Consider the following 12,769-nt stretch of genomic DNA (forward strand, 5'->3'; position numbering starts at 1 on the left):
CATTAAGAATGTTTCTCGAAGAGAATGGGTTGCTTCTCTGAATTGAACGGTGTGACATCCAATCGTTTACCTCAATTTAAGAGATCAAAAGTCATGATTGTTATGACTAAACTGTTTAAAACATAAAAACCAATCACAGAAAACATTACTCGAAACATACCCTTCCCTTCCTTGAATTTATCTAAGATTTATAAAACAGCATCACCTCTCATTATTCGGAAATCAGTAGTTATTGAAAAACAATGTTAAGTGGATGGAAAACCAGTACGCTTAAGGAGGTTTTGTTAATTCAGGCGTTCATTTGTGTTAGTTTTTAAAAGCGACGATATCTGATAGAAGAATCTTTGTTTATAAAACGGTTTTGTTTTTGTATTAATTAATTGTGGGTGATTTTCATAAACAACGTTAACTGTAAAGAAAATCATAACTTTTAAGGTTGTTTTATCAAATTTTTCTTAATTGCTGAATATTTTATTGCTTTTTAGCCATCTCAAGTTATTTTAATGCCATTCTAATACGTTTTATAATATCTTAAGTACTTGTATAATTATACAGCTTACTGAACTCTGTTCAAGTTTACTGAAATTTCATCAATTTTAATTCCCAATGCCAATGTAAGAATATAAAATAATTATATTTAACGCAATTTCTGCAAAATTTATTTCACTGCTTTTTTCGCATTTCCGCTGTCATTTTGTTAGGCATTTACCTTATAAATCTGTGTTTATTTTTTATGTAGTATTTTGAGGATTCAAAATAAAATATGAAAATTTCACAATCAAAGTGCGGATATGGCACTTTAATGATGATATCTCATCAATTTTCGTAAAGAGAATTTTTGTTGGATTTTTTTTTCTTCAAATTTCAGGATATATTTCGAATAAAGACGTTTCACAAAGAATAGAATACATTTGGAAAATCGTTCCAATTTTTCAGAAATTCGCTTACTACATACATACTTCACATTCATACACATATTACAGCCAAAATTCAAATCTCACATACATACAAGATGGTAAATAGAAAAGAAACGTAAGCATTTCGAATTGAATGAAGTACAGTTACGTTAGATATTATGAAGAAGAAGCAGAAATAAACAAAAAACTAGGTACCTCTACCTACTCGTATGTGTGTGCTATTTACACTAACGAGTACAGTTTGAACATACGAGATATAAAAATTTCCTTTATAAAATGAAAAATTCAGCTCTTCCTTACACGTATGATATTTGATTGTACATTAGCGCAAATTCAATGCGAATAATGCTAAGAAAGTTTTTATTATGCTGAACTTTAACCCCCCCCCCCCTCTTCAATCTCACTCTATGTATAATGGTAAACTCGTGCAAAATCTTTTCAATTTCCGAATACCTACACGTTGCTATGTATTTAGACCATAATCTTAACATAGTAGGTAGATATTTACAATTTGTTTCAATGAGTATGCAATACATGCGTGGAGACTTATGAAGATTCATATGTACCTATTACTATTTACCTACCTACCTACTTTCTCTGTAGTAAAAATCTCAATATATTAAAATTTCTCGCCACCATCAAATCATTCAATAGGTGATCGAAATGCCGACTCTTTTCAAGTTTCTCTGTATATAGTCTCATGTACGCAAATTACGTAGCATTGTTGAATAGGTACTACGTAGCCCAACAAAGCTGGCTTTCGTTATAATAAAAGTTATAGCAAATTCAGCATCGCGTAAATCCTCGATGCATACGTAAGTTTTAATCCGTCATGTATTTCGTGTCGTTATAATGAACGTAATATTTCGTTTTATGGTTCATATAGGTACCTCGATGGTACAACGTATATAGATACCTATGTGTGCTTTGTGCTGTGCAGAGAAACAGGCAGAGAGATAGGAAAAAAAAGTACTACAAAACGTGCTCTACCTACTCGTACGTTTTTGTCAAAAGAATAATTAATTTTGCAACGTCGCCGAGTGCTTATTTTTTTCACACTCTGATAATTCGTCGGATCGTTTGGTGAAATTAATAAAAACCTGCGAAAATGTAGGTAGCTGCCTCGGTCTAGTCTTCGTCTCCGCTCGTGTGTAATTTAGAGGACGAGCGAGGAATTCGAAAGAAAACTATTGGCGTGTACAGTAAACTAACTAAGTATCGAGCTTCAATACCTCACGGTAGAAGGGGTGCACCTTTTAATCCGTAACAATAAAAAAAGGATTTTTACGTGACGGTATTTGTTGTAAAACGATTCGACGGTTGTAAAATATTTATCGAAATGGTAACAATACACTTTTCACCGAAGGTATTCGAGCTTTCCAGCCTGGGTTTACCGAAGAACAAATTAAATTAAGAAAGTTACACTTATTATGGCCGAAAGAAGGGAATAAACTGGTATACGTATAGTGAGAACTTGCAATACACCAATCTTCCCCAGCAACCTATCTAGCAACGTTTTGTGATATAAAATTACACATTCTAAAGTATTAACGCCAAAACGAGAAAGAAAAGAAAAAGGTGAGAAAAAATGTTGGACGTGTGTAATGGAAAAAGGGTGGGTAAGTAGGAGGAACTGGATACCAAACGAAGGGTTGTTTTTGGCCAAAATACTACCGAGAGAAAGACGTACACTTACAGTAGGTATAGTAAAGCAAACGGAAAAGAAAAACTGTTCCGGGCCTGCTTTAAAGCGTGTTAAAACATTAAAGCCTAAAACACTTGCCGCGTATTAACATTTCCAAAACTGAACACAGCTGGAAACAATTATATTGATAATTTACATTGTTTTTTCTATATCTATACCACTGTATATAGTATATTGTTGCTTTTGCGAAGGGCAGCTCGCTTCTACGGAGTAGCTGCTGGATGTTTCTCTATCATCGCCAAGGATGCGAGGCGAAACGTTATTTTAATTTCGTCTCATTTACTGTTCCGAGCCCTCCACTTTATACTCAACCGTCGGTCGTCGAATAAGCAGTTAAGACATAATTATGTAAAATACCATGTTAAATTTCCTTTCCCAATTTTCGGTATCTTCGCGGTTCGAAACTTTATGTACGAGTATACAGTTTGCGTTTGGAGAAACTTGGCGATTCGTGTGCGGTGTGAATTATCGCCTAAGATGCTTCGTATAAGTATAAGTACTCGTATACCATGCCGTACATGTTTTTACTTTGTGTATTTAAAGTCTAGATGGAGTATATTCGGAAATATCGGAGATGAATCGGAATACGATTTAACGGAAAATCCCACTTAGTAAACAATCTATAAATAAGTAGGTAAATACTGCAGGATTTTTCGTTGAATTTTGACAAAAGCCTAAAATGGAAATTTTTCATAGCTCCAAACTATCTTTAAAGAAAGAATTTTGTTTTTCATTCAATGGAATTTTAAATACTCGTAAGAAAAGTTGAAGAAAATTATAAAGATAAGTCGAAAGAGGGTTGATAAAAATTTTTCAATCAATAATGCTTCTGAATAATGGTGGAACTTTTTCGTAGTTTTAACAATCAGGTAGGTATTCATAAGAAGAAAGAGTAACGTATATAGGTATAGTACAAATAGTCCACCTATTCATTTTCACAGGAATTTTCTCATTAAAATGTACTTGATTCAAAATCGATTTTCTTGAAATTTGGTTTATTGCATCTTATGCTCTTAAACTTATTGTAGGACTACAGCAGTTGGAAGAGGTAAAAGTTCAAAATGGTCTTATTTTCAGTTCTATTTTGAACACTTGTTTCAAGGTTTGAAGTATGTAGGCTACATCCTGGCTATCTACATGAGGAGCTCATTGCAAAAATAGCCCTTGTCACTTTGAAAAAAAAATGGGAAGGTTCTTTTCTCCACTACATTGTATGGATGCATCAGTATGATAGTCCTCTAAAAGTTTTTCCAAGAGTAACAGGAATTACTCAAGTTGATAAAAAAATCACTTTCAATACACTATAGCAATTCATCAGGACTTTACAGTGGGTCTTTGTCTTGCTTGTTTTTTTATTATCATTTTGGACAAGGGCTATTTTTGCAATGAGCTCCTCACATAAACGTGATACAGATTTTCATTCGATTCGATGCCCCTGTTGTAGCTTTTTTTTAGATCTATCTTTCGTATTGATTTTTTTCTCAAGATCATTGACCCTGATGAAATTAAAAGTTTTCAAAAACTGTTCTGGAGGCGCACCAATTTTGATTATATCCCATTTCCGACCTTTCAATTTTCAGCAGAACTTTGGAAATTTTTTGATTTCGGAAAAATTTCTATAAGTAAAAAGGGACAGACTAAAATATTCAGAACCTTCAAACTCGGGTTAATCGTCTTCGTAACATTAAAATCTATTTCTACCGGCTCAAATTCAAAAAATTTTCAGCAGCTAAATAATCATTCAATTGTTGGAAATTAATTTTGAATTCTTGAGCACTAAATTTCATTTAGACGGGTCATTCCACGTCAATTCGACCAAGAAGTGGTAGGTGGGTTCGGAGATTTTTTTAAAATTTTTCCTTTGGAAAGACCTTCCGAAGGGATGACCAATGGCGCAAATCGCAGCCCTCCAACCCATTTTTAACGGCAGCCAGGGGGTGTCAAAGTTTTCAGTGAACCTAAAGTATCATCCATTTCAGCAGTGGATTACTCAATAACCGCGATACCTACCAAAATGGAACTTTTTCCCATAGTTAAGGATTTTGAAAGGCCTTCTGGTGATATCATGAAAACCAGTGTTAAAAATTACCTCAAAAAGTTTCAAAACGTAGTTTTCATATCGTCCCGACTCTCTAAAATTCTGAAAAAAATATATTATTGACAACTTTTCCTGCTGAACAACATATTAAAAAATTGAGATGGCACTATGGCGCAAAGTCGATTTAAAACAATTTAAAGTTTGCGAAAAAATGCGATTTTTTTATTTAAAACATGAAAAAAAGTTTTGATTGGTAAAGTTGAACTACTCACAAAAAAATCAAAAGTCCAAAAAAATTCATTTTCAATTTCAAACATCAAAAAAAGTTTAAATTTATTCAGTTGTCTTATTTTGACTTCCTTCTGACACATTTCATGAAAAAGTTGATGAAAATTACACTCATAGCACAAAAATTAATGATGATGATGATTTATTACTTGGGTCAGTCCTTTTAGTTAAAATAAATATAGGGGTCAAATGGGTCAACTTCACCAATCAAAACTTTTTTTCATGTTTCAAGTCAAAAAATCGCATTTTTTCGCAAACTTTGAATTTTATCAAATCGACTTTGCGACATACTGCCATCCTAATTTTTCAATATGTAGTTCAGCATAAAAAGTTGTCCATAATATATTTTTTTCAGAATTTTAGAGAGCCGGAACAATGTAAAAACAACGTTTTGAAACTTTTTGAACTAATTTTTTGTACGAAAAAAAGTGGCAACACTGATTTTTATGATATCACCAAAAAGCCTTTCAAAATCCTCAACTATGGGAAAAAGTTCCACTTTGGTAGGTATCGCAGTTATTGAGTAATCCACTGCTGAAATGGATGATACTTTAGGTTCACTGAAAACTTTGACACCCCCCTGGCTGCCGTTAAAAATGGGCTAGAGGGCTACGATTCGCGCCATTGGTCATCCCTTAGGAAGGTCTTTCCATAGGAAAAATTTCAAAAAAATCGCCGAACCCATCTACCACTTCTTGGTTGAATTGGCGTGGAATGACCCAGATCTCTTTTGTAAGGATTTTTTTGAAAGGCCGAAATTTCAGCTCTCTGGATTAACTCCGGAGAAAAATTTCACAATTTCCGGTCATTCTGGAACTTTCAGCACAATTTTAGATTTTTCTAGAATTATGAAATTGCCCCAGAAAGTGTAGAATTAATATGGGCAGATAAAACCCGATTTATGATGTATTCTCGGCCTGTTCAAGGATTTATCTAAATTTGAGCCGATTTCCAGGCAAACACCTCAGTCCTCAAGTTTGTCTTTTTTGGCAAAAAAGAAAAAAATTCAAAAATTTTGTGTTTGAAAGGAAATTTTTGAAATTGCCACAAATGGCTATATATCTTGCCTAAAACTGATTCACACCTCCTAGATCTGAATCTCACATGGTATCTAACGGATTTTTTTTGTTGAAAAAATCACTACTTTTTCACTACCATTTTTCAACCAAATTTTCAGAAAGTTCTCCAGTCGACCCCCCTCCTCTCCCACAAACACAAAAATTGGCAAAATCAAATTTTTCATTCATAAAATTGAAATTGTAAGCAAATTTGTAAACAAGGTATTTTTCAATTTCATAAAAAATAAACTTTTATTTTCAATAATTTGAAGGGTTTTATTCCGCAATTGAATTTTTTCATTTTTTCACTACCCTTTTGACTAAATTCAATACTTTTTCATCACTTTCACCACCAATTTTTAAAATCACCACTTTTCCACCCTATTCACTACTTTCACTACCTGTTGGATACCCTGTCTCACCATTTTGAGTCATTCTGCGCCCTCCAACAAGATTTATGATTTCTTAAAAAAGCGTGAAAATTGATTTGGGCAGCTAAAAATCGAGCAGTGGCAATTACATATTTCTAATCATACTCGTACTTCACGAACTTATCCACATTTGGTGAGATTTCCTGGAAAAAACCTCGATTGCGTTTTTATGACCAATATTTTTCTATAAAGACAAAAAATCAAAAAATTTCTGTTCTCAGGAAAATTTTTGAAATTTCCGCAAAAAGCTGCATCTTGTCTAAAATCAGTTTCCCAGATCCGAATTCAACTACGTTGCACCCTTTCTGGTAGTTTTCAGCACAAGTTTTCAATTCATCTTGAATAAGGTGTGGAAATTAGCCGAAGAACACTGTTCAAAAAATTACTCCCAAGGTGTCCACCTGGAAATCCGTTCAAATGCGAATAAACGTTGTAATTATGCCGAGAATAAGCCACAACTCAATTTTTAACTGCCTAAATTAATTTCCATGATTTCTAAAAGAATTTTGGTCAGTTTGAATTTTCAAAAATTTGCCAAAAATCAAAAAATCAGTTCGGGCGGCTGAAAATTTGGTTTGGAGGGTTTCAGATAATATTCTTTTCATTCAAATTGGAGCATCTTCAAAAAAAAAATGAATTTTTACTCCAGTCCTTTACCCGGATATTGAGACGTCCATGAAAAAATTGAATATCCATACTCAACGACGATTTCGAATCAGTGTTAAATGGATGTGTTGTATGTATCTTATTTTCATATTTTTTCGGATTTTACATCAAAATGAGAGCAAGGCTAATGAGAGGCATTGAAAAGTTGGGTCCAAAAAATGAGTGTACCTATAGTCGGTGCCTATTTTTAAAAATGTCACCATAAAACAGAACAAATGACTTTTTGTATATTGACAATATATTCAAGAACAATGGTGTAAAATGGAGCTGGAGGAGAGTTGGGGGAGGAGGTAGAGTGGTTAAATTGAAAATATAAACTGATATTTCAACTAAACGCCATATTTAGTTTCAATTTTACCTAAAGTTGGATTTTTCGAAAGTTTGATGTTCCAAAAAAGGTTAGGTTTTTAATGAATTAGAAGGTGAATACAAAAACACAACTTTTATTAAGATCAAAAGCAGTTCATTTCAATACCTAGTGGTTCCCTTCAATGAGAAATTTGGAGTTCAAACTTCAAATTAGAGATTTATTACTTCAAAGTTGAAAAAAAAACTTATTCAACGTAAGAATTATGCTAAAAGGACACTCAAACGAGTGAAGGAACAAATAAGTAGGTACCTAAGAAATGAAACCACACAGCGAACATCTGACTGAAAACAATACCGTGGCTCATTCATCAAGAGAACCTCATTCATTTTTCGAATATAATATTCGCCGAGACATTTTTACAGTAAATTTTCAACTAGACACATACGAGTATTTTTATATTATGACTTCTATGTATTACCACATTTCCATCCAAAATTTGTTGCAGCTTGGAAAAAACGCACACACACATAAAAAAAAATTGTCGTTAAAAACACATCATAGCACGAATACGAATGAGCTACGAAAGACAAAGGGCGTAGCAGGCAAAAAATATGAGCCGAATTTTCTTAAAAAAAAAAAAAAAAAAAAAAAAAACTAAGCCATTAGTAAATTTAACGAAATAATTGAAGCATGCTGTATCAAATACTTGTTATAATTTTTTTTTTTAATTTTCAAGCATCATACTTTACATGACATTTAAAAAAATTGGACAGTGGTAGAAATCATAATCAGGCATCAGCTGGTCGAATTTTGTCTAATACATATAAATCTTTCATTACGAATCATAATATTAATGAAACGATTATTTCCTCATTTTAGGAACCAATTCCTAATTCGTAAAAAAATATGCACACGAATAAAAATAAAAAATCGCAATACCAAATTATCAATGTTCTGTGTTCATCTAGATATAGGTGTATTTTCTCTCAAGAACAAATAGTCTATACCTAGGTAAATAAATGCACAACAAAATTTGATTACTCATCCAGTACGACCAAAACGTAAACCTTCTTTAAAACATCTAATCACCATAAAAATTAACTTATGTAAATTATGATCAAAACAAAACATGATTTAAGTAAATAAAAACAAAAAAAAACAAAATAAAATATCAGTTCGCGAAATTAAGTACGTACTTATAGGTAAATAGGTATATAAGTCAAAGCTTGTAACTCAAAGCAGTCTTGTACTTCTCGATTTTCATATTATCACCGTCAAAAAGCCAGTCCAATACAATTTTGATGAGACGCGCGTTACACGAATTCAGCACATTATTCAGAGGAGCCACATTATACTTCTGAATCTGCGACATTTTCAGCTGCTTGATTTTCATCTCATTACCAGAGCAATACCAGGTTAAAAAATTATCCAGCATGTCGTATTGATCCAAAGCGCAAGTTCGACTGCATCCATCGATATCGTGATCGTCTACGTCGTCGTCGTTATCGTCATATATAACTTTATTATTCGCATTCACATCTTCATCGTCAAAGTCATTCTTCATCGATCTAGCACGAAAATCGTTTCGATTATCAAGTAGGCCATTCTGTTCGACGATAGTATCGTCGGAATCGTCGGTCTCGATGGATTTATTTTCATAATATTCGTAGATGCCTTCGTTCATAAAATCTTCCGGATCGAAACGAGGATGATTTGATAACGAATCATCGACGGTTTCGAACCATCTTGCCAACAAGACTGGTAAAACGTCGTGAATAGGTATAGTTTCTTTGAACTTGTCTAACTGAAGTTTATCGTTGTTCATACACCATAATAAAACTTCGTTCCATTCGTTTGCGTCGAATTGTTTGAACTTTCCGGTGCTTAGAATACGATGGCAGATTTGCTTGAAGCTTTTCTTCGCCTTTTTCATGTCGTTTTCACGGGTTAAAAATAAGCATATGAGATTCTTAACAGCGAGTAGGTTCCGGCCGTTGGTGATTTGACGTAAGTAGCCATTATTCCAGTAAGAAATGACGATTTGACCCGGTAAATTGATTCGATTACGCGATAAGGGCTGCATATCTTTGACGAACTCGTTAAACGAACTCATTTTCATCGTGTCTTCGAAATAGTTGATGTAAAACTTGACGAATTTTTCGGACCAGAGGATTTTCTTCTTAAGACCAGCCACGACGTTTCGATCGGACGAGCAGAAGTTCAGGAATTCGTTCAATTCGTCGAAGAATCCTTTCGAAAGGAGCAATTCGCAATAATACTGGATTCTAGAATAATCGATGAAATTTATCTTCTTGAAGGCAGCGATCGCTTCGTCGTTTTCGAAGCATAATTTCATCAATTTAACCAAATCAGCCGAACGAACGCCTATGATCAGGTCGTACCATTCTTCACACCAGAATCGATTCCTTTCCTCGAGACTTTTGTAAGAAAGTAACTCGTAGATTAATCTGGTATCTCGAGGCAGATTCTTCAAAGGAAGATGATCCTTATCGTAAAACAAATGCATGATTCCATCCAGATACTTTTCAACGGCGAAGTTTCGCAATTCATCCGTAGCGTTGCGCCAAATATCGTAAAGAAGAGCTGGTACATGGACATGGGTTGAATTTAATTTCCCAATTTCATCAAATATGTCGACGAAATTCTCACCGTGGACTCTGTCTTTCATGAACTCCCACATTTGTAGGACGTAGTTCGTATCTGCGGCTGATCTCGACAAAGCCCTCATTATACAAGAGCCAACTCGTTGAATAACGTCTTCGAGCTGAGACTCGTCCATCATAGGTAACAAATGCTTGGCACAGTCTTCCGAACTGTTCATCATCATTTTCACAGCTCGTTCACGTTGCTCTTCAGGATCGCAATTTTTCCACAAGTATAATAAAGCAGACCTGGTGTTTATAACGTCTCCTTCGATCATTTTACTAGCAGCTACGTCACGATTACGACTATCGATGGTGGTGGTTTTATCGTCCAGGCGAAAAGTCCAATAACAAACCAAAGGATCGGAGAAGAAATCGAGATCGCGTAGAGTATCGTCGTATACAACCTCGGGCCATAATGCTCGTATATCGTCTTCGAAGCAAAATATACACGCGATTCTGTACCTGGTAACTTTGTCCAGATCTTTACAAGCTATCAGGTTTTTAGCTGTGCAGTCGAAATCGATGGAGCAATCGAAACGCCACTGGATTAAGTCGTAATATTTGAGAATTTCGTAAGTCCTGGTAGAAGGGTAGAAAACGCGTAAATAATGGAATTCCATCCAATCGATTAACGATTTTTTCGTCTGTCTGATATATCGATCGAATAACTTTTCCACCGGAGTTGGGATTTTCATGGCGGATTTTAACGAAGGATAGATTCTTTTCAGAGAATCAATTTTGTAGTTGTTTTTGATGATTTCAGCTCGCCATAGCAGGGTTGCTCCGATCACAGCAGCGATATCTTTCAAACTGGCTGGATTGTGATGAAAAATTAGACGGTTTTTGTTGTCTGAGGCCATATCGAGGAGCCTGAAGTGTTGTTAGAGTTGAGTTGATGGCGAGTTGATCACTAGTTGGTGTATATCTGAAATCAGAATTTAAAAGAAATGGTTACTGCGATGTAGGGATACCTAAGTGAGAAATCGTAATGAGTATGAAAATTATTCAAAATTGTAAAAGGAGGACATGACAGTTTTTTTTAGACAAAAACGTTTTGGAAAAATACTATTTTATAACATACGTTTGAAAAAAAACAAGTAATGAGCAGATTACAATTCAGACACAATAAAAGGTGGTATAATTTACCGACCACCGGTCCTGACACCACATATCAGATATCTATTTGTATTTTCAACTTTATAATTTTATAGGCATTGAGAGTGGCAATTTTTAACGATCTACACAATATTCCTACACAAAACGTTCAATTTTTTGAACGTTTCAACGAAAACACTGTTTTATAAAACAATAACCATTACAACTCCTGCTCAACATACCTGCTTTACATTGCTTTTTGGCGCTGCTTTAGCTTAACTTACACAGAAAATACACAGCAACTTAGTTAATTTGAAAAATTAACGCGATTCTGTTTTAAAATATACAACGAGGTGAAGATGAGTAAAATAAAATTTAACCACACGAAATACTCTAATCACTGATTAGTTAATTAAAATTCGTACACAAGTTGAATGTGTACAAAGTCGAATGAAATATTGTAGTCGGTTTGAGAACTAAAACCGTTTAATTATAAAAGCCTCACCAAGCCAAATGAATCAAATCTTGATAAAACACGACTTACGGTAAGTTTTTATATACCTGAAGGTGGAGAGAGATATAGGAAATATAATAATCGACTTGGATAACGTGTATGTGGTGTACTACATGAATGATTGTGAGTTGATATTTTTATCCATATAATGTGCTTCGCATTCTTGCCTATTAGATAAAAACTACAAAATTCTGGTTGGCTTTAATGTATCCTATAGTTACCAACGTATGAATAACACAAAATAAAATAAAGTGGACGTAAAGCTGTTTGATGACTATCTTATCTAAGTAAAATAATGCTGTAGGCAATTGTAATGTGATTTTATTATTAAATCAAATTATTTTATTTTAATAAAAACCTCAAAATCTCAACAGAGAGAGAGAGTTTGGAAAAAAATTAAAAACTCGCGGATAAGACCTTTATTCTTTTATATCCAATCAACCTGAGTGTTTATAGATTTTATCATTGTAACTATGAAAATTTTCTCTATCTGAAAATGATGGATTCTGATTTTGAAAATATTTTTCAGCTGAAATTTTTTTTGAAGGTACTAACATGAAAAGGGCGACGATTTGTTTGTTTATTTATCCATAAAATGAGGAAATAATAGGTAGGTAGAGGTACCTAACAATAAGAAGACAAAAACTACTCACTAAAAATTCAAGAACTGACACTGGATTTCATTCGACCTCATCAAAATAACATTCAAAATTTTTAAAAATATTGTGAAAAAATGATGGCCAAATTTATTTGAAGAGGAAAGGGGACTAGAAGCAGACCTAAAATTTCTACCATGGTTTTTGATTGTATTTAATCAGTTTTGATTAATTTTTCAAATTGATTAATAATATTACCTGCAAGGTTCTTGAATTTTCAATTTAAAATAAATTACCTATCAGGTCAGCCAGCAAATTTTTAAGCGTTGAAAATGTTCCTGAAGGAGAGATATGGGTCCTCAATGAAAAGAAAGTTTCAAATAAATCGTGTTTTTTCTGTCTCAAAATTTAACGAGTTAATGGCTATTTTTTTCCTTTTTTTTTTTTTTTTTGAAATCGGCAATAGTAACTAAAAAATTGGCACA

General features: G+C 33.7%; 2 protein-coding genes across 5 annotated transcripts in view; one reads left to right on the forward strand and one right to left on the reverse strand.

Moving 5' to 3' along the window:
* LOC135845463 (alkaline phosphatase, tissue-nonspecific isozyme-like) overlaps positions 1-12,769 on the forward strand; it is a 199,436-nt gene that overhangs the window by 23,868 nt on the left and 162,799 nt on the right. The window lies entirely within an intron of this gene.
* Positions 8,108-12,769, reverse strand: part of LOC135845460 (uncharacterized) — a 219,824-nt gene continuing 215,162 nt past the window's right edge. The window contains exons 1-2 of one of the 4 annotated variants that reach the window (XM_065364024.1): positions 11,417-11,780; positions 8,108-11,004 (exon numbers count right to left, since the gene is read on the reverse strand). In XM_065364024.1, the coding sequence (XP_065220096.1) occupies positions 8,633-10,939 (2,307 nt within the window). In that variant the 5' untranslated portion in view covers positions 10,940-11,004; positions 11,417-11,780 and the 3' untranslated portion in view covers positions 8,108-8,632. Of the gene's footprint in view, positions 11,005-11,160; positions 11,276-11,416; positions 11,781-12,769 lie in introns of those variants that run through there. The other 3 variants (XM_065364026.1, XM_065364027.1, XM_065364025.1) reach the window with 3 other exon arrangements.

Source organism: Planococcus citri, chromosome 4, assembly GCF_950023065.1.
Source record: "Planococcus citri chromosome 4, ihPlaCitr1.1, whole genome shotgun sequence".
In the NCBI taxonomy this organism is placed as follows: Eukaryota; Metazoa; Arthropoda; class Insecta; order Hemiptera; family Pseudococcidae; genus Planococcus; species Planococcus citri.